The 22,264-nt window shown below is 35.8% G+C and overlaps 1 protein-coding gene across 6 annotated transcripts in view; it reads left to right on the top strand.

The window, feature by feature from the left end:
- The window catches only part of celsr1a (cadherin EGF LAG seven-pass G-type receptor 1a), a 193,211-nt gene that overhangs the window by 68,279 nt on the left and 102,668 nt on the right, over positions 1–22,264 (top strand). For all 6 annotated transcript variants that reach the window (XM_062064589.1, XM_062064590.1, XM_062064588.1 and 3 more), the window contains exons 2-5: positions 9,062–9,417; positions 11,945–12,233; positions 16,657–16,879; positions 20,160–20,275. In XM_062064589.1, coding sequence (XP_061920573.1) covers positions 9,062–9,417; positions 11,945–12,233; positions 16,657–16,879; positions 20,160–20,275 — 984 coding nt within the window. The remainder of the gene's footprint in view (positions 1–9,061; positions 9,418–11,944; positions 12,234–16,656; positions 16,880–20,159; positions 20,276–22,264) is intronic.

The following is a 22,264-nucleotide window of genomic DNA, read 5'->3' as shown; positions in this document are numbered from 1 at the left end:
TCTAGACAAAAAATCACTTCATATTCTATACTGCTCACTAGTGTTACCATATCTGAGCTACTGTGTAGAAATATGAGGAAATAACTACAAAAGTACACTTCATTCATTAACGGTGTTACAAAAAAGATCAGTTAGAATAATATATAATGTTGGATATAGAGAACATACAAATCCTTTATTTATTGAATCAAAGATACTGAAATTCCACGACATAGTGAATTTGCAAACAGCTAAAAGTATGTACAAATCAAACTATAACCTGCTACCCAAGAATATACAACAATTCTTCTCAAAAAAAGAGGAGAAATATAATCTTAGAGAAAAATGTAATTTAAAACAGCTGTATGCACGCACAACACTTAAGACCTTCAGTATATCAGTATGTGGAATTAAATTATGGAATGGATTAAGCAGAGCAATCCAACAATGTACTAATATGATACACTTCAAGAAACTCTTCAAACTGAAAGTGTTTACAAAGTACAAAGAAGAAGAACCATGATAAACATTCTGGATTTATTCCATCCATCCATTCTTTCATTATTTCATTCTCAAAATAATCTTACTTATCTCATTATATGTAATATGACTTACTTCACCAGTTACTGTTTATTTGTTTATTTTTATTGTGATGACTTATGGAGTATATTGTGAATAAATTGAGAACAGGAAGTGAACAAAAGTTTTAGCAACTGTTATGTAAAAGAAAAGGGGTAGGATTAAATAAGCTCTGCTTCTTCCTACTCCTTTTCGAACATGTTGAAAAATGAAACTGGAAATTGTGATGTATCATGTTGTGTATGCTTGCATGTTCGAAATAAACTCAAACTCAACTCAACTCAAAACAGAAAGTGCAAGATTGTCAGAGACATTTTAAAACAAGCTATTAGTGCACTTTTGTGCATGACGTCACTAAGATGACATATCAAAACAACACTAAATTAAAGTGCACTTTTTGTACAGAACGCCACTACAATAGTTTAAAACAAATAAAGTGCACTTTTGTGCATGATGTCACACAAGCTATTTCAATAAGTGTCAAATAAAAATGAACTGCATAATAGGAAATCAAATAGTGTAGTGTAGTGCGGACGTTATCTCCTTCTGTTGTTGACTTTTTTTGTTCATACGGTGTTGATCTGGAAATAGTTGCTTCGGCATTTTGTTGGTGTGGCACCGGCCGGAGATGTTGACATGCAGAGTTTCAAGCACTCTTCATTCTCTAGCGGGTGACTTTTCAAATGATGCTACATTACCAGTGGTGCTACTTTTTGTAGCAATGCTTTTGCCGCATAATTGTTCAACATCTTCCCACTTGAAGCCAAACCACCGCCAGACGCAGTGTTTCCCATAAACTGCCAAGATACCTGTGGCGGTGGGGGCGTGGCTATGGGCGTGGTCACCATGACATCATCGAGTAATTTGCATAATTCACTACAATGATTTGATTTTCTCTAAAAAGGCTCAAAAAATGTATACTTACTAATTAATAATAACAGTTTTGTTTTAAACGTCCATCCATCCATCCATTTTACAATATAATTACAACACTTTATGTACATATTTATATACAGATTTGAACAATAAGTTATTCACTGAAATATATTTATTAATTGTGGTTCTTACAAAAAATATATTTTATAAAATATAAAAGCTAAAATGTGTCAAAGCTCTGCCCCTTTAATTAGTGCATACTAAATAATTTAACTTTAGCCTACTACTACAACCATATTATTTACCAGCAACATAAAGTGAAACAGAGGCAGAGGTGTCCTGCCACAGTCAGTAACAAATAAACAGAAAACAGTAGTGGTGGTAGATAGACACAGAGCTTCATCAAACATCTGATCCACTGAACAAAGAGCTCCAAAAATCTTGAACTTTAGACTGCCATCAGTTTTACTCCCTCCATGTGTTTCCTACTGCCTGCAGACTTTGCACCCTTTGTTATATACACATGTTGTGTTTCTAATATAAATACATTTAATAAAGTCAAATACAAATAAGGCAACAAGAGAAGTATCCTACACTTCTCTTTTGTAAAGTAAATCTGAACAGCCGATATGGGCATCTACATCAACTATATGATTTGCCTGAGAAGCTGGAGAGGACAACAAAAAAAAAAAAAAATTTCTTTTTTTTTTTTTTATTTTAATTTTTTTTTTTTTGTGGCGGACATAATTCTTTCGTGGCGGGCCGCCACAAATAAATGAATGTGTGGGAAACACTGCGATGGACCCCCTGCTGTTTTTCTTGGGAATTAATTCTTCCTTTATTTGTTACCAGATTCGCACCTTCTCTCTCTCGTATTACCACCCGCACCGCACCGTGAGCATCACAGCTAACGTTACCATGTAGCTACCTGTCTGCCCCGCGGGAGCATGTGACGTTGCACATGTGACGTATGTAAGAAGGTGCGCTTGTTTTAAGTCTCTGTGAGAAGGAGAGACAAGAAAGAGTGAGAAACGCATGTAGTGTAATGCCCGCAGCTAAAAGCAACTGCGTGAGAACGTATACTCGAATATCACGATAGTCATTTTCTATATCGCACAGAGACAAACCCGCGATATATCAGCCCAAATCCACACACTCCACTCACCTTGGACAATCAAAAAAATTCCAGGAATTACCGGTTTTCCAAAGCCCTATTTTCACCTCTTTGTGGAAAGTATTCACAGTCCACATTTTTCAACCATTCTCGACCATTGCACCTTCAAAACATTCCTCTCAGTTGGGACAACAAAAGTTATAATTTTTCTTTGGTGCAAATTCCCGGTTTTCCCGTAATTCCAGGAACTACGAAATACCAACTCAAATTGAAATTGTTACTACGTCAACATTTTTCAACCAATTCCAAAAATGTCTACACCAACCTATACATATTATTAGGACAGGGGTTTCAAAGTCAAGGCCCGCGGGCCGGATCTGAATTATATGTGATTAGTATTAAAACCGGCCCGAAGGCCACAGCCACCTGCTGCTGATTTGCACGCACCAATACTCCACCAGTGTTGACGCTAGGAATTGTCAAAATGGAGTCCCGGGGGCCCCATCAAGTCATAAAAATGGGGTCCCACAGTAAATTTTTGGGATCCCACTTTTTTGTAACCGTTTTGAAAACAAATGATAAATGTATCCGTTATCTTGTTATATCTCACATTCTATATTGTGTTTGGAAAAAGGTTGTCATAAACGTTACTTAATTCATAAAAAAATAATACAAAAGAAAACACATTTTTATACATATGTAAATGTATTCAGTTATAAACATTCATTCACTTTCTTCTTTCCTTCATGGATCTAAACTGTACCGCTGCCGGTATTTTTGTTCTATATTTTTATTGTAATATTTTCAGAATGTGTTTGTTCTATTTTTGGCCAAAGTAAGACAAAGAAAACAATCTGAAGTTGTCTTTATTTTTTAGTTTTAATGCAATGATTTTATTAGTCCGGCCCGCGTAAGCACAGATTTTCCTCCATGCGGCCCCTGAGCTAATATTAGTTTGACACCCCTGATCTAGGACAATACTGCTAGTGGCAATATTTTCATAAATTCCCAGTTTTTCCGAAATTCCAAAATTTCCAGGAAATTCCCATTCAAATGAATGGGCATATTCATAGTTCTACAATGCCCTAAATTCTCTAAATTTTGCACCATTTTCAAACCCAATTCTGACAAAATTTCCAGGAAATTCCCATTCAAATGAATGGGCATATTCATAGTTCTACAATGCCCTAAATTCTCTAAATTTTGCACCATTTTCAAACCCATTTCTGACCTTTCAACCATCCACCCACACTATTTGTTTGATGTATCAAACACAAAAAATGTTTTCCCTTTCCCCAAATTCCCGGTTTTCCCGGAATTTTCTCCCCATTGACCCTGTGATGAGGTGGCGACTTGTCCTGGGTGTATAGCCTTCATCCCAAATGCAGCTGAGATAAGCTCCAGCACCCCCCGTGACCCCAAAAGGGACAAGCGGTAGAAAATGGATGGATGACAATGAATGGGCATTATACAATCGACATTTCTCATGATTTGAACCGCTCCAACATCCACACACTGCACTCACCCTGGACATTCCAGCCACCATGTTTCCCGGCTCAAAAAATTCCCTAATTACCAGGAATTTCCCCTCATTGAAAATAAATGGGAAATATACAAATGTCTCCATAGCCTACATTCTTCAACCGACTCCACACACTCCACTCACCCTGGACATTCAAGCATTTCAGTTGGTAGCTCAGTTGGTAGAGTGGCCTGGCCAGCAACTTGAGGGTTCCAGGTTCGATCCCCGCTTCTGCCAACCTAGTCACTGCTGTTGTGTCCTTGGGCAAGACACTTTACCCACCTGCTCCCAGTGCCACCCACACTGCTTTAAAAATGTAACTTAGATGTTGGGTTTCACAATGTAAAGCGCTTTGAATCACTAGAGAAAAAGCGCTATATAAATATAATTCGCTTCACTTCACTTCACAGTTCCACTCACGCGTATCGGCGGTTCGGCGGCTCGCCCACATCGGGCAGTCACACGCTGTTCCTACCAGAATTGCAAATTCTAGTTGAACAATGCAGTTCTACATAATGTTGGAGCTATAGTTTGTGCATATATCTGTAGATATTAGTTTTTTCCACGGAATCTGCACGTCACACACCCTTTTCCACGGTTCAGCCCATCCTCTGCATGTGTTTGTTATCACATGCTAACAGCTGGGGACGGCTATTATTAGCGCAGGTGCCCCCCTGGAACAGCATAAGTCAACTAGATGTCTTAAAGGGGAACTGCAGTTTTTTTGTTTGTTTTTTTAGGAATTTTGCCTATTATTCACAAGCCTTATGTAAGACAAAAACATTTTTTTTCTTTTTTACGCATTCTAAGGTTACCATTGCGCCCATAAAGCCCTCTAAAAAAAACCAAAAAAAACGCAAACAATACTTCATTTTTTTCTGCTAACCTGAATATTACCAAATATTAGCCGTAGTGTTATTATGAGTGCTAACCCAGAGGAACTACTTTTAGCGGAACCGTGATCACAGAGCTATCTAGCTTATGTTGCTATATTGACAGCTGAGCTGCTGCATCGCTTTTGAGTTGGTGAAAGTTTCTTTTAGATTATAAATCATGCCTCTCACCTGGATAGTAGAAGGTTGTGGACATAAACCGAGAAGTTTGTCAACAAAAAGACACTCGTTCGCGTCTACTTTTTTTTACTTGAGTGAGGATTATGATTAACTCTCCATCTAAACGGAAACATATAAACATCACATCTGTCGGCATCCCAGTGAGAGCAGACATTGTACAGTAAGTGATTGTTTTATTATGTTCATAGTTTGTATATCTTGTTTAATATTTAGCAATACTGCTACTTGCAGAATCTGTTTAGCTCTTGTAGCTCATCCTCCGTATATTCCGGCTCATGAAGTCTGCCATGATTAGGAGTGTTGTTGCTGTTGAAGGTAATCGTAAACGTTGTGATGCGTTTGTGAAATGAATGGGTCGCCGTTTGCTTAAAACATTACATGGGACTAAACGGTAGAAAATGGATGGATGGATGTTATTATGAACGTTACAACATTACTTATATACTTACAACATGTATGTAACATGATTTTTTTTTTTAACAGCGCTTTGTAGGCGAAATACAGCAAATCACTTTAGTTCCATTGTTAGCTGGCTTTTGCTAACAATTTTTTATGAGTTAGAATGCATAAAAAAAGAAAAACGTGGTTTCTGTCTTATGTGAGGATTGTGAATAATGGGCAAAATAAATAAAAAATGCAGTTGCTCTTTAAAGCCGAACATAAATGGATGTGTGATATGAACTTTTAGTTTAGTTTTCTGCCTACGTAATATGTATAAATTAAATGCCAAATAAATAAAATAAGTCATTAAATTGTGAAATCATGTATTGCATGTTTCTTTATTCAATTTAAATCTGATGTATGTAATATATTAAGGATGGGAATCTTACAACAACTCGTTTCTTGAAAACTATGAATCTATTGTGAATCGGAATAAATTCGAATTTCAATCTATTTTTAGATCAATATAAATGTTATTAAATTACACATTGACTGATAGAATTAAACATAACACAAAGTGAATCATTTCAATATACAATATAGGTTTTTGAGAATTAAAGTAATTCTTACATTTTTTTTAATTTTTTATTTGAATTATTTATTTATTAATAAACATATGTTATTACATTATACATTGACTGATACAATAAACAAAAAAAATTATTAAAAATCACTTCAACATATCTTCTGAGATTTAATTTCACATTTTTGTCATTTGTATTTTAAATTTAATAATTTAATAATAGTTATTAAAGTATACATTGACTGATAGAATACAACAAAAATAATGATTACAAATCCTTTCAACATATTTTTTGAGAATTAATTTCACATTTTTGTAATTTGTATTTTAAATTTAATTATTGATTTATTAATAAACATATGTTATTACATTATACATTGACTGATACAATAAACAAAAATAATAATTAAAAATCATTTCAACATATCTTTTGAGATTTTATTTCACATTTTTGTAATTTGTATTTTAAATTTAATAATTTAATAATAGTTATTAAAGTATACATTGACTGATAGAATACAACAAAAATAATGATTACAAATCATTTCAACATATTTTTTGAGAATTAATTCCACATTTTTGTAATTTGTATTTTAAATTTAATTATTGATTTATTAATAAACATATGTTATTACATTATACATTGACTGATGGATTAAAACATGAAATAAATAAATTAAATCATTTCAACATAATTTGTTCACATGTTTTAATTTAAAATGTAATTATTTATTTAATAATAAACATGGTGTTAAAGTATAATAAACATCCCAAAATAAAGTTGAAATGCATTTTAGATTTAAAATAATAATCTATTTTTGTTTATATAACAGTAATGTATCTTAGACTGTATAACGTAAAGAAAATAAGTGAGCTAAGTTGTTGTAGCGTTCTTACATACACTGTACATAGCATGTTATGTACTGTGTATGCAATAGAAAATAAACTTTACTGTCCCACGGTACGACTGCTACTGCTGATACTACTAGCTATAATAAGTCATGTAATAGATTAAAAAAGGCCATTTAGAGCATGTAGCAAGGGTGTGTGTGTGTAAAGCAGCATGTGTGGAGTTGTTGTGGTGATGGAGGAAGTAAGACAGGTGTGGCACAAACACAAACATGAGGCAAAAGCAACATTTGATCAGTTATTGTTTACATCACCCCGCCTTCCGCCCATGTGCAGCTGGGATAGGCTCCAGCACCCCCCGTGGCCCCATGCGGGACAAGCGGTATAAAATGGATGGATGGATGGATTGTTTACATCGCTGTCCTGCAGCAGGACACACTTCTTTCAAACGCAGCTTTTTACTTGCACACGTTTTCCCCCACTTGACCGCGTTTAGCTCGCCTGACGAGCAGACCTGTCCTCACCGCGCTATCATTATCATTGTGTTGGAATTCTTGACCTTTTGAACTGCGCCTGAGTGACAAGGCGCCTGCGACCGAACCCTCGGCTTGACTCCGACGCGCCACACACGCGCTCGCATCCTCCGCACCGCACTGAACAAACAAGGAGAACGGAGACCTCAAGGTTTATTTTAAAAATATCTATTTTTCGATGCAGTTTGGCCACTCTTTCTGCTCTGTTGCCAAGTGCAAAGCACTTTTTTCTGTGCTTCTGTGTGGCTAAAATTGAACTGAGTTTAGAAGATATAGCGCCACCTGTTGCTTTGGAATGCACTTACAGTGGAACCTCTATTTACGAGGCGAATTGGTTCTTGAGCAGGGTTCGGAATTCAAAACGTTCTTATAGGGAAGCACATTTCTCCACAAGAAACAATGTCAATATGAATAATAGGCAAAAGTCCATATTTTAGTGAAGGTTTGTACACTTTGAACTAGGGCTGCAACAACTAATCGATTAAATCGATTAAAATCGATTATAAAAATAGTTGGCGATTAATTTAGTCATCGATTTGTTGGATCTATGCTATGCGCATGCGCAGAGGCAATTTTTTTTTATTTATTTAAAAAAAAAAGTATTATTATTATTTTTTTTTAATAAACCTTTATTAATAAACTGCAACATGTACAAACAGCTGAGAAACAATAATCAAAATAAGTATGGTGCCAGTATGCTGTTTTTTTTTCAATAGAATACTGGAAAGGATAGAAATGTAGTTTGTCTCTTTTATCCGATTATTAATCGAAGTAATAATCGACAGATTAATCGATTATCAAATTAATCGTTAGTTGCAGCCCTAGTTGCAGTGTTAGGTGTGTGATAATATCACCAGGCCGATATTATCGGACATCTCTACTAATTGATGATTAGAAAACCCTTGTGCAATCATGTTCACACATCTGAAAACAGTTTAGCTCGTTACAGAAGCTACAAAACTGACCTTCCTTTGAGCAGATTGAGTTTCTGGAGCATCACATTTGTGGGGTCAATTAAACGCTCAAAATGGCCAGGAAAAGAGAACTTTCATCTGAAACTCGACAGTCTATTCTTGTTCTTAGAAATGAAGGCTATTCCACAAAATTGTTTGTGTGACCCCAAACTTTAGAACGGTAGTGTATATATATACATATGTATATACAGTATATATATATATATAAAAAATTGAATTTCAGTGTTCATTTATTTACACATGTACACACACATAACACTCCTCTCTACTGTTTGCCGTCGTTTTGAAGCAATGCATGATGGGAATCCGGATGTTGTGTGTCAGTGTATTAACGTGCCGGCTGGAATAAACACACGCTGAGCAATAGCTCCGTGCCTGCCTACTTTATGGGTTATAGATAAACCTATGGATAACGGAGACATGTATAATAGTCTCCTTCTTATTGTGTGTGCAGTTGCGCACTGAGCTCCAAAAGCCGTAGATGTTATAACGTGACTGGGCCGGCACGCTGTTTATATGGAGGAAAAGTGGACGTGACGACAGGCTGTCCTCACTCAGGTCCGGCTAATGAAGGCTAAAATCTTCCGTTTCTTTCCAGACGGCGTTCACGTCGTCTCCTCCCTGTGCACGCTGCGCGTCACCATCATCACGGACGACATGCTGACCAACAGCATCACGGTGCGCCTGGAGAACATGTCCCAGGAGAGCTTCCTCTCGCCTCTGCTCAGCCGCTTCGTGGACGGCGTGGCGGCCGTGCTCTCCACCAGGCGGGAGGCCGTGTTCGTGTTCAACATCCAGAACGACACCGACGTGCAGGGCTCCATCCTCAACGTCACCTTCTCGGCCATGCAGCCCGGCGGGGGCCCGGGGAAGGGGACCTTCTTTCCTTCGGAGGAGCTGCAGGAGCAGATTTACTTGAACAGGACGCTGCTCAGGCTCATTTCTTCTCAGGAGGTAATGGAATACATACCAGTACAGTATTTTTAGCCGTTAGTTTTGCACAAACACACCAGAAAAATTCAATTAAAAGTTAAATTGACTGCTTGCTCTGTATTAAATACAAGCACCACAATACATTTTGATAGACAGCCATCTACTACATGGATTTTGTCACTAAGATTCACATAAAATCCACCGATAAAGGCTAAAAAAGTGTATTGGCGGCTCAAAAGCCAATGGGAAAACTGGCATATGTTGTCCCAGCCACGCCCATTTTTTTGAGAAACCAGTTAAAAGAAATACAATTCCATCCAAATCAAATATTGTCCCCCCCCCCCCACACACTCGAAAAAAATAAATAAATGAAATAAAATGTACAAGCAAGTATTGATATAGAGCCACAGACAACTGCACTTCCAAATGGCCTCAGCATGGTGCAGCATTACACAAAAGCAAACAAAAGGCTCATCAATCAACCACGTCTCCATCAAGGCCAAGCTGGAGATTCGGCTGTTTTAAATACAAAAACAAAGACAATTCCGAAAAAAGCACTGTCACTACTTCGCATTTGTTATTATTATGATTTCCATCCATCCATTTTCTACCGCTTGTCCATTTCGGGGTCGCGGGGGGGTGCTGGAGCCTATCTCAGCTGCATTCGGGCGGAAGGCAGGGTACACCCTGGACAAGTCGTCACCTCATCGCAGATTGTTATGATTTGTTTAATCATTTTTTATGTCATTTAATGTTGTTTAGCACTTAAATAAAAGCCTTGTATCTTGTATTTGAAACGCACCTAGTGCATTATTGTACACCGTCTTACACAATCTATTCCTTAAAATTCACAAAATAGTCACTTAAAAATCTAAGAAAATTGGCATGTGCAGGGCTGTTTAAGCAGTCTGTGAAAATAATTATTTATAATAATCAAATTATAATCAAATAATATTAATAATAATATTAATAATCATTTTAAAAAATTACATTAAAATATGAAACGCACCTAGGGCATTAAAGGCCTACTGAAAGCCACTACTACCGACCACGCAGTCTGATAGATTATAAATCAATGATGAAATCCTAACATTGCAACACATGCCAATACGGCCGGGTTAACTTATAAAGTGCAATTTTATTTCCCGGCAAACTTCCGGCTGAAAACGTTTCGATATGATGACGTTTGCGCGTGACGTCAACAGTGGAAGCGGAAGTATTCGGAGCCCATTGAATCCAATACAAAAAGCTCTGTTTTCATTTCAAAATTCCACAGTATTCTGGACATCTGTGTTGGTGAATCTTTTGCAATTTCTTAAATGAACAATGGAGACTGCAAAGAAGAAAGTCGTAGGTGGGATCGGTGTATTAGCGGCTGGCTGTAGCAACACAACCAGGAGGACTTACTTGGATAGCAGACGCGCTAGCCGACGCGCTAGCCGACCGCACGGATGATCAGGTGAAGTCCTTCGTCCTTCCGTCGATCGCTGGAACGCAGGTGAGCACGGGTGTTGATGACCAGATGAGGGCTGGCTGGCGTAGGTGGAGCGCTAATGTTTTTATCATAGCTCTGTGAGGTCCCGTTGCTAAGTTAGCTTCAATGGCGTCGTTAGCAACAGCATTGTTAATCTTCACCAAGCTGGAAAGCATTAACCGTGTAGTTACATGTCCGGAGTTTGGTAGTATTGTTGATCTTCTGGCTATCCTTCCAGTCTGGGACTTATTTGTTTTGTTTCTGTATGCAGTAAAGCACGATGCTATCACGTTAGCTCAGTAGCTAAAGTGCGTCACCGATGCATTGTCGTGGAGATAAAAGTCACTGTGAATGTCCATTTCGCGTTCTCGACTCTCATTTTCAAGAGGATATAGTATCCGAGGTGGTTTAAAATACAAATCCGTGATACACAATAGAAAAAGGAGAGAGTGTGGAATCCAACGAGCCCTTGTACCTAAGTTACGGTCAGAGCGAAAAAAGATACGTTCTGCACTGCACGCTAGTCCTTCACTTTCACGTTCCTCATCCACGAATCTTTCATCCTCGCTGAAACTAATGGGGTAATCGTCGCTTTCTCGGTCCGAATCTCTCTCGCTGCTGGTGTAAACAATAGGAAAATATGGGCGGTCCTTCCCCCGGTGTCGTCACGCTACTTCCGGTAGGGGCAAGGCTTTTTTCTTATCAGAGACCAAAAGTTGCGAACTTTATCGTCGTTGTTCTCTACTAAATCCTTTCAGCAAAAATATGGCAATATCGCGAAATGATCAAGTATGACACATAGAATGGATCTGCTATCCCCGTTTAAATAAAAACAATTCATTTCAGTAAGCCTTTAATGTACACCATCTTACACACTATATTCTTTAAAATTCACATAATGGTCACTTAAAAATCTAAGACAATGTCAGTAAAAGTGACCAAAAAAATCCTTGAATCCTGCCCTAAGCAGTGCATTGTCGCCTTACATGACAACTGGTAAATAGTTTTAGCATCATCGAGGAAAACGTCATATTAGGCTCCGGAATCCAAATATAATTCTCCTCTTTGTTGTAGGTTTTGCCATTTGACGACAACATCTGCCTGAGGGAGCCCTGCGAGAACTACATGAAGTGCGTGTCCGTGCTGAAGTTCGACAGCTCGCCTCCCTTCATCGCCTCCGAGACGGTTCTGTTCCGGCCCATACATCCCATCAACGGGCTGCGCTGCCGCTGCCCCGTGGGCTTCACGGGCGACTACTGCGAGACCGAGATCGACCTGTGCTACTCTGGCCCGTGCAAGAACAGCGGCAGGTGTCGCAGCAGAGAGGGCGGCTACACCTGCGAGTGCCTGGAAGACTTCACGGGTACGTCGTGGTAAAAGTCCCATATTCGTCCATCTGACCCCGACTGTCTCGGTCCTAATAGGTCTCAGCAAGGCGGCCTTCGTCGCCCTTTTCCTCCATTCTCTTCCTCCATCTTATCTGATCTAATTACCTCATTATACCCGTCTATGGCACTCACTCTCACCCTTCCCCTCCTCCCTCGCCATATTTTCCCTACTGCTCCAGCATATTTTGCGTACCTGTAGGCCGCAGTTCAACACAGGACCCATCAGAGGCCCATAATTGGGCCGATGACAGTGCGCTCCTTGGGTTTCCGCATTTTAGGGAAATAGATCCATATAATTTCCCCCATGGAAAATGGGATTAAGTTGAGGAGAGAAGAGCCATTACCTGGTTCCAGGCTTCATGCTGATGTCCCGAGTGGACAGTGAAAAGACAGAGACTTAAACTTTAAAAAAAAGATGGAATTGGATCGATGGGGAAGAAGAAGAAATTTATTTTGGAGAAGAATAACATAACCCTCAAACCGTGGTCAGCTTGCATAAAAAAACTTGATAATTCATAGAAAATACAGATAATAAAAAAATAAATAAAATAAAAAAATTATATATATATATATACTTTTATTTTTCCTTTTATATACACAAAATACATTAAATATACCAGCACAAATAAATATAGCACATTACAAAATATTACAAAATAGATTAAATACAACTGCATTTATTTGCGTCTTAATCTTAATGATATAATTTAATGGTTCTTTTTGGTTTGGGCATTCTTATTGTAAAAATGCATTTTGAGTTCGATTTTATTACCTCACCAACCTTTTCTCACAATCATCATTTATGATGACAAAAGAAAGGCACCATGCATTCTTTTATCTGTTAAATGCATGAATAATGTATTTAAAATAAATAAATACACTATTTATTTGTTTTTTCATGTATTTATTTATTTGTTTATTTGTAATAGATAATATTTTATACTAATTAAAGTGTTTGTTTTCAATACATAAATGTCAATCATCAATCAATCAAAGTTCATTTATATAGCCCTAAATATTGACATCCCACTGGGGTGAGTTTTCCTTGCCCGTATGTGGGCTCTGTACCGAGGATGTCGTTGTGGCTTGTACAGCCCTTTGAGACATTTGTGATTTAGGGCTATATAAATAAACATTGATTGATTGATTGATTGATAAATCACAAGTGTCTCAAAGGGCTGCACAAGCCACAACGACATCCTCGTTATAATAAATACAAATAAATAAAATATGTACTTATTTGTTGATAACTTAATTATTTAATCTATAATTAATAATATTTCTTAATTAATACAATTATTTATAATAAATAAATGTATAAAATATATATTTTTTTGTTAATTAATTAATGTATTAAATTATTTATAATAAATAATGTTTCTTAGTCAATACATTATTTATTTATAATATAAAATAAATACAATACGTATTCATTTATTCATGTATTTATTTGTTTATTTATAATATTTTTTTGAAATAAATAAATTTTTTGTTAAATATAAATATACATATTTTTAATGTTTATTCATTTATTAGGGGCATTGCATAATAAGGAATATATGTAACAACGACAGCTGTAAATTTGCCAGATAATAGCACAATTGCCCAATGTAGTTTCAATCTCTTGTCCTCAGGCAGGTAAGAGAGAAACAACAATGGAAAAAAAAACACAATTAAAAACAGAACTTCAAAAGGCAGGTATAAATAAATAAAAAAGGCAGACTCAATATGTCTGAAAAAGAGCAGGACCAAGTATGCCTTATTTACTCATGATGATGTAGTTGTACCAAATAATATTTTCGAGCAGATAAAGTAAGCGAGAAATTCCACCTCTAAGCAGGACTTGGACGGATTACCTGGTTATCTTTACATGGATTTAAAGCGTCCCTGGATTTGACAGAGGAATGTAAAATGTCTCTTCTTTGACATCCCTTTCAGCATTAAGATCTTTCTTGGTCATTCTAGATCTCAGTTTGCTCCCCTGCTAACCTTCTTTGTGTTTTATTCTAAGATAAGGCCAAACATGCCTCCAGCTAAGACCCTGAAAAAGCTTTTCTCTTTGGGGCTTTGTCACTGATGCTCATCCCCTCCTTGAACCACATAATTGATGCTTCCTCCTGAGAACCAACGTCCTGTACAGTGGATGCATAACTGGGATATTTGTTTTCAAATTGTGTAAGTCTGAGAAAACAAAAAAACAAAATGTCCACTGCAGAGGACGCTGGTTCAAAGCTGCATACCACTTCTTCTGGCTCTCAACGAAAGCGGACGCTTTCCCCTCCCTATGCAGTATCCTTCTGAGAGCCTTTCTTTTGCACTGTTCTCCGAAATCTAAAATATTGAATTGATAAACTGGTCTCCCAACTCATTTGACAAGATCTTCTCAACAAGTAGCTCAGGTTCGGGGGAACCTGCCTGTCCTGACGGAATGTTTGCTACTGGAAGTGGAGGGTCGTGTGTCTGGCGATTCTTTCCATCAAAGACACTGAAGAATAGGGATGATGTTTGATAAGGAATTATCGAGTTCGAGCCTATTATCGAATCCTCTTATCGAACCGATTCCTTATCGAATCTCTTATCGAGTCCAGATAGGTTGTTGTATATGGAAAAAAACACACAATATTTGGTTTAACAAAAGCTCACTTTTATTATATAACAAAAAAAATAAAATCTAATAAATAAATAAATATTGACTGTTACCCACCTAAAAAAATAAAATAAAATAAATAAATATTGACTGTTGTTACCCAAAGTATATTAAGTGGGATTTTTCAGAGAAACAAATATATACAGTAACACAAAAACAACCTGTCTCTGTGATCACTATAGGTGTATAAATAATAATATAGTGTTAAATAAAATCAGTCCCTTGGGCACAAAACTGAAAATAATACAGCTCTCCAAAAAGTGCACTTCTGCTGCTATTTGACATAACTGTTTGTTATGATGCTTTGACATTTTTGCACTTTATTTCTTTATTGAAAGAAAATTCTATGAAGAGAAAAGTTGTTTGCAAATGTGGTTACAATGCTAAAAAATGAAAAGTTAAAGCTAAAAAAAGAAATACACTTTATTGAGTTAACATTACTTCTTTATGGGGAAAGTGTTATGAGCTAGAGAATATAACAACTACACTACCCAGCATGCAACGGGAGTTATGAGCATGTGCGGTAGCCCCGAAAAGTGTTGCATGTTGCCACGCTGTGAAAGTAAACGTGAAGAACTCAGCCAACACGCCTCGTCTGCATTATTTATAATTAGACAGACAACACATATACAGTGTGATTTTGTTTTGTTTACAAGGAAAGAAAAACAAAAGTTAAAAAAGGGAGATATGTTGTATATATATGTACGTGCTGCGGTTGTTTTAAGAACGTTGCGACAGCTGCCGTAAAGGAGGTGCGTTGCTAGCCTGGTTGCTATGTTTCCGGTTGGTCGTAAAAGTGTTCGTCATGTGTTTTACCCTGCTCAAATCTCTCAGTAAAGTTATTCGATGGATTATAGCTTTTGTTTTGAACTTTATTACACCTTGGAGCGCTTTTTCCCATCCATTGTTTTCCTGCTTTCGCTACGTGACGCCATTTCTTGTGATGTCCCACGGAGCATTTCTGGTCGGGACGGGATTCGAATAAAGAATCAACTCTTTTCCTTTACTATAGTGGTCTCGATAACGGGTACCAGTTCTCAAAAAGGGATTCGAATCCGAAGACTCGGTTCTTTTCTTATCAAACAACCGGGAAAACCGGTTTCGAGTATCATCCCTACTGAAGAAGTCTATCTATTTAAAAATGTGATAACAGGTCATCTGCTGGATTGAGCGTTGCTCTGGTCTATCGACAAATTCAGAAGACGATGGCAGCCGTTCAAGAAGCCCATAGGCTGCCCGTCGCGATGGATGGGTCGGGCAGATCTGTGGGAACTTAGACTTTGGCGATTTCTGAATTAAACCGCAAATTGGATAACATCTCGGAGAAGCTCTCTGCTCTGCAAAACGAAATTATGATAAATTTAAGAGACAGAACGGACAACTGGAGGAGACAAACAATTGACATTTGTTTGCGTGGCCTAACCAAAATACTCCTTATCTGCAATTCGGCTCCCTCTGCAATGACCTTGCCAAGGTCATGCTGTAAACACCCCAGTAAGAAAAATACGCTCTTAATACCTTCCCATTTCTTCAGAGACACCTGAGATGTTGACTCCATTCCTTGAAGCCGAACAGAGCGATTTCCAGGTCCATGGACAAAACACGCACCCATGGACTACGTCTTATCATATGTCAGTTCCTGGACGGGTCGTGCTGAAAACTAATTTTGTTGTATTTTTTAAGTGCATCGACAATAAAGTCCTATTCTGGTCTATATGTGGTATAAATAATTGTCACGTCTGTTCCCGTAGGTGAGCACTGCGAGGTGAACGTCTCATCGGGTCGCTGTGTGCCAGGCGTGTGCAAGAACGGCGGCGAGTGCGTCAACCGTCTAGCCGGCGGCTTTGTGTGCCAGTGTCAGCCCGGCGAGTACGAGAAGCCTTACTGCGAGATGACCACGCGCAGCTTCCCCGGACAGTCCTTTGTCACCTTCAGGGGCCTCAGGCAAAGGTTCCACTTCACTGTATCGCTCATGTGAGTAATAACACTAATAATACCTTCCCAATATTGTATTTCATTACAGTAGTTGTGATGACAGAGACTCTTCTTACCTTAATGTGGGATGTGTATCATCACAAAAAATGACAGAATCGCCGCCATGTTTGGTTGCTTTAATCTGGATCTGATCTACATGCAGGATTAGTGCCTATAATGTAAAAGCATGTTAAATCTAAATCCAATCCATATTGTACATATGGAAACAATTCAAGTAAAAAACTGCATTCAAGACTGATCTCTCTTTCATATCTTATTGGAGGTAAACACTAACTCAGTGTGAAGTGTGCTTTCATGAAGTTAAGCGCACAGCAATTACTTATATGACCCAACCCAAACAACCTTCCCTAGTAATGTCGCAGGGAAAAAAAATTACCTGCACAAAATGTCAACACACATTGTCACACATAACGCAACCTGCTCACTTTAATTTGTGGATATTATAAAAATGTCTTATCGGCATAAACATTCGAAATTACATCCATTCCAAGGCATGATGGGAAAAATGCAAAACACTCCCCACAGTCATCTTCTAGCTGCTTGATATTTCTGCATTTTTTTAAATCAATCAAATGCTGTAGATAAAATACTTTCATATGCACAATTAAAATACAAGTTTTACTATCAAATTTAGTTTTTTTTAAATAGTTAAAACAAATAATAATTCCATGTGTTAGGATCAATAAATACATTTAAAAAATCTAAGTTATTATGATTAAAATGGTTCGTATTAAAAAAGGCCTAATGTAAAAGCAAGTTTAATCTAGATCTGATCCAGATTGGACAGCTATTGAAAAGCCACATGTAACTTGTTCAGATGTTCTCATCAGACCAGGTTGTAATTTGCGTTCACACACATTTTAATGACCCCCTCCTACTTTGGCCAGAGGATAACCAAAAACAAGACACACCGAGATGCCGGGCTATTTGATCGTGATAGAACATTCCGTCTCGTTTTGCTTCCTGACCAAAGGTAGGGAAAGTTTGAGCAATAACGATGCAAGTCAATCAGCAGCATGATGGCGAGAAAACAGGAAAGTCTTTGTGATGAGTTTCCCTTATCAGCGTCTGGCTACCGCCATCCCCACTTCCTGGCTGGCTGGCATCTGCCTGCTGACTCCTCTGCCCTCACCTTTCATTCCCAGCGCGCACACGTGAACTTTGCTTCCTCGCCGCCAGGTTGACGCTCTCGTATCATGGAGGCGCACAAACGCATCATCGAATGGAGCGTTTCCTCTCCAAAAGTCCGCTGCTCACACACTTCCTGTTTTCTCCTCCTAAATGACTTTTCTTGGAAAGTTTTTCAATACGATGATAGACAAAAGTATTTGGACACCTACTGGCAATTTAACGACGTATTTCAATTATGATAACCTAGATATTTTTTTATTTTTTTTGTATTCACACTGAAATGTGTTTATTTTAATTCACTCTAATGATCATGACATAGATTATATATTTATATTTTTTAAGATGCAAGATGCAAAAGTATATGGACACCTGTTGTAAATGTTATTATTACTTATTTTTATTGTAATAAAGTAGATATTGTTGTTTTATTTATTGACACTATTTTTTTAAATTTATATTTTAATTATATTAACCTTAGATATTTTTTTAAATTTTTTAAAGATGCATGATGCACAAGTATTTAGACACCTATTGGAAAAGTACTATTATTTATCTTATTTATTTTATTTATTGATAATAAAAAAAAAAATTGTTTTTTTTTAAATTATAAAAACCTAGATTTTTTTTTTTTCTTTTAATAATAACTTTTAATGATAATGACATCGATTTATTATGTTTTTAAGATGCAAGATGCAAATGTATTTAGACACCGATTACAAATTACAGATTTAATTATAATAACCTATAGTTTTTTCATTTTTGTTTATTGATACTAAATCACCAAAAATGATTCCCGGGCGCGGCCACCACTGCTGCTCACTGCTCCCCTCACCTCCCAGGGGTTGATCAAGGGCGATGGGTCAAATGCAGAGAATAATTTCACCACACCTAGTGAGTGTGTGACAATCATTGGTACTTTAAAACTTGTTTATTATTATTTATTTTGATAAAAATAACATGTTTTTTATACTAACAAATTAAATTAGTATTTATTTTAATTATAATAAGATAGATTCTTTTATGAAAAAAAATGTAAGATGCAAGATGCAAAAGTATTTGAAGACCTATTAGAAATGTAATTATTATTTATTTTCAATGATAATAACATAGATTTTCATTCATTCATCTATTGACACTACAACTGTTTATTATATTAATTTTACTTATAATAACATAAATGTTTTGTTTATTTTTTATATTCAGTAGTTAAATTACTATTTATTTTATTTATAATAATCTAGATTTTTTTAAATTACATTTTTTAAATGCAAGATGCAAAAATATTTGGATACCTATTGGAAATATAATTACTATTTATTTTATTATAATAACCCAGATTTTTTTTTTTTAATACCAAGTACTTAAATTACTATTTATTGTATTTATAATAACCTAGATTTTTTTTTCAATACATTTTTTTAAGATGCAATATGCAAAAATATTTGAACAAAAAAGATCAGTCAGAATAATGCATAATGTTAGATATAGAGAACATACAAACCCTTTATTTAATAAATCCAAAACATTGAAATTCAATGACTTGGTGCATTTGCAAACAGCTAAAATTATGTACAAAGCAAACTATAATCTGCTACCCAAGAATGTACAACAATTCTTCTCAACAAAAGAGGAAAAATATAACCGTGGAGGAAAATCTAATTTAAAACATCTGTACGCACGTACAACACTTAAGACCTTTAGCATATCAGTATGTGGAATTAAATTATGGAATGGATTAAGCAAAGAAATTAAATCATGTACTAATATGATCCAGTTTAAGAGGTGGTTCAAATTATCCATCTCATCAAGCGAATCATAACTGATATAACGACTTAGGAGAAGAACTGATGTATTTACAACACATTAATGTAAATTGAGAACAGGAAATGTGTGTTCGTAATTGCTATGAAGAGAAAAAGGGGAGGATTAGATAAGCCTTTCTTCTTCCTACTCCTTTTTGGAAATGTTGTAAAGAAAATATATGAAATATGTGACATATCAAATTGATACTGTACACATGTTCGGAATACATTTTAACCCAACCAATAGGAAATATGTGTCCCAATACTTTTTTAAAATCTTGGTTTTAAAGACAAAATTTAACATATACTGATGTTTATTTTAACAGGTTTGCTACAAGAGAACGCAACGCCCTGCTCCTCTACAACGGCAGGTTCAACGAGAAACACGACTTCATCGCTTTGGAAGTCATCGACGAACAGATTCAACTCACCTTCTCTGGAGGTGAGGCACATTTTTCTGATAACCGCTGAGCCACACTTCAAACGCATCAATCTGGTTTATTTTCCAAGCCACTCCACTTTCCCATGGTCGCACACGGGGAGTTCTGTTTCAGTCTGATGGAGTTAGTTCAACCCTGTTTGGGAAGAGAGCCAAATCTGAAATGGCTTTAAAGTTGAGTGCACTAATTATCAAAATTAATATGGATTACAACTTGATAAGAGGATCATCTCTGACTGGCCTACACTACCTCTGATGTATAATAACCTTTGTTTGCTATTCATAAAAGAAACCATATTTTCAAGCTACTATCTAAAATTACACTTAAAAAAAACAACAACTCATTAATATAAAATAACTAAGATAATTAATTTAATTCAACTGTGTTTTTTGGCTGTCTTAACATTTCCAGCAAATGCACATATAACAACTTGGTTAAGAATATTATTAATGTTGTGAATATTATTTATTATTATTATTATTATTTAGTCATTATGATATTTTAGTTATTTTTAAATGTATTAAACTGATTATACAAACGTAATCCCTCAAGGAGAAATTACAATACTATTTATTTTGTTGCACAGTCCACAGAACCAGACCACACACGTTGGCATGCAAGGGGAGGTGTCAGTGGGAGGGGCCATGCAAAAAAATATAAATAAATCATTATCAAAATGTAACCAAAAATAATAGTGATAATTAAATGTGTTAGTATTAAAATATTTAACTTAAAAACAAGGTTAATATAAATGAAATAAATACATTTTTAGTATCAATAAATACATTTTAAAAAATATAGGTCATTATAAGAAAATGAATAATAATGGTTGGTATTAAAAAATGTAACTAAACAATCTAGGTTATTATAAATAAAATACAATTGTATTTCTTAGTATTATAAATTGTTAAAACAATTTGGTTATTATTAATAAAATAAACAGTATTTTTATTAGTATCAGTAAATAAAATAAATTGATAATTAAAATAAATAATTCAATTTGTTAGTAAATAGAAAATAAAACAAAACAAATATCTAGGTTATCATAATCAAAATGAATATCAATTCAATTTGTTAGTATTAAAACAAATCCAGGTTATTATCATGAAATAAATATTAATTCGATTTGTTAATATTAAAACAATAAAATGTAGGTTATTATAGTTTAAATAAATTATAAATAATTTGTTGGTTGGGGACGGCGTGTGAGAGTGGCCATGCCAGCAACCTGAGGGTTCATGGTTCGATCCCCAGCTTCTACCAACCTAGCCACGTCCGTTGTGTCCTTGCGCAAGACACTTCACCCTTGCTCCTGATAGGTCGTGGTTAGGGCCTTGCATGGCAGCTCCCGCCATCAGTGTGTGAATGGGTGAATGTGGAAATAGTGTCAAAGCGCTTTGAGTACCTTGAAGGTAGAAAAGCGCTATACAAGTATAACCCATTTACCATTTAGTCTTAAAATCGAAACAGAGAAATCTAGGTTATTATATAAAAAATAAATAATAATGACATTTCTAAGTATTAGCAAAAAAAAAATCTAGGTTTTTATAATTAAAATAAATTATCATTAAAATTGTTGGTTTAAAAAAAAAAAATATATATATATATTGGATATTATAATTAAAATAAATAATAATTTAACTTGTTAGTATTAAAACAATACATTTAAAATCTAGGTTTTTATGATTAAAATAAATAATAATTTGATTTGTAATCATCAATTAATACAATTAAACTATCTAGATTTCTATAATTAAAATAAATAATAAATACAGTGTGTCGGATGGACATTTGTTAGTATTAAAAAATATAACCCAAAAAATCTAAGTTATTATAATGGCTGAAACTTAAAACAAATCAGTCAGTCCTTATCTGCTCTGAAATAATATTTGACATTACGTACTGTACTGTTGAACCTTGGCACAGCTCTGCACTCTCCGACTGCTCTTGCTGTGTGCAGAAATGTAGGGTAAAAAAAATAACAACACTCG

The sequence above is a fragment of the Entelurus aequoreus genome, linkage group LG12 (genome assembly GCF_033978785.1).
Source record: "Entelurus aequoreus isolate RoL-2023_Sb linkage group LG12, RoL_Eaeq_v1.1, whole genome shotgun sequence".
NCBI lineage: Eukaryota > Metazoa > Chordata > Actinopteri > Syngnathiformes > Syngnathidae > Entelurus > Entelurus aequoreus.
The sequence above is the reverse complement of the archived record's forward strand: the minus strand, read 5'-3'. Positions and strand labels throughout refer to the sequence as shown.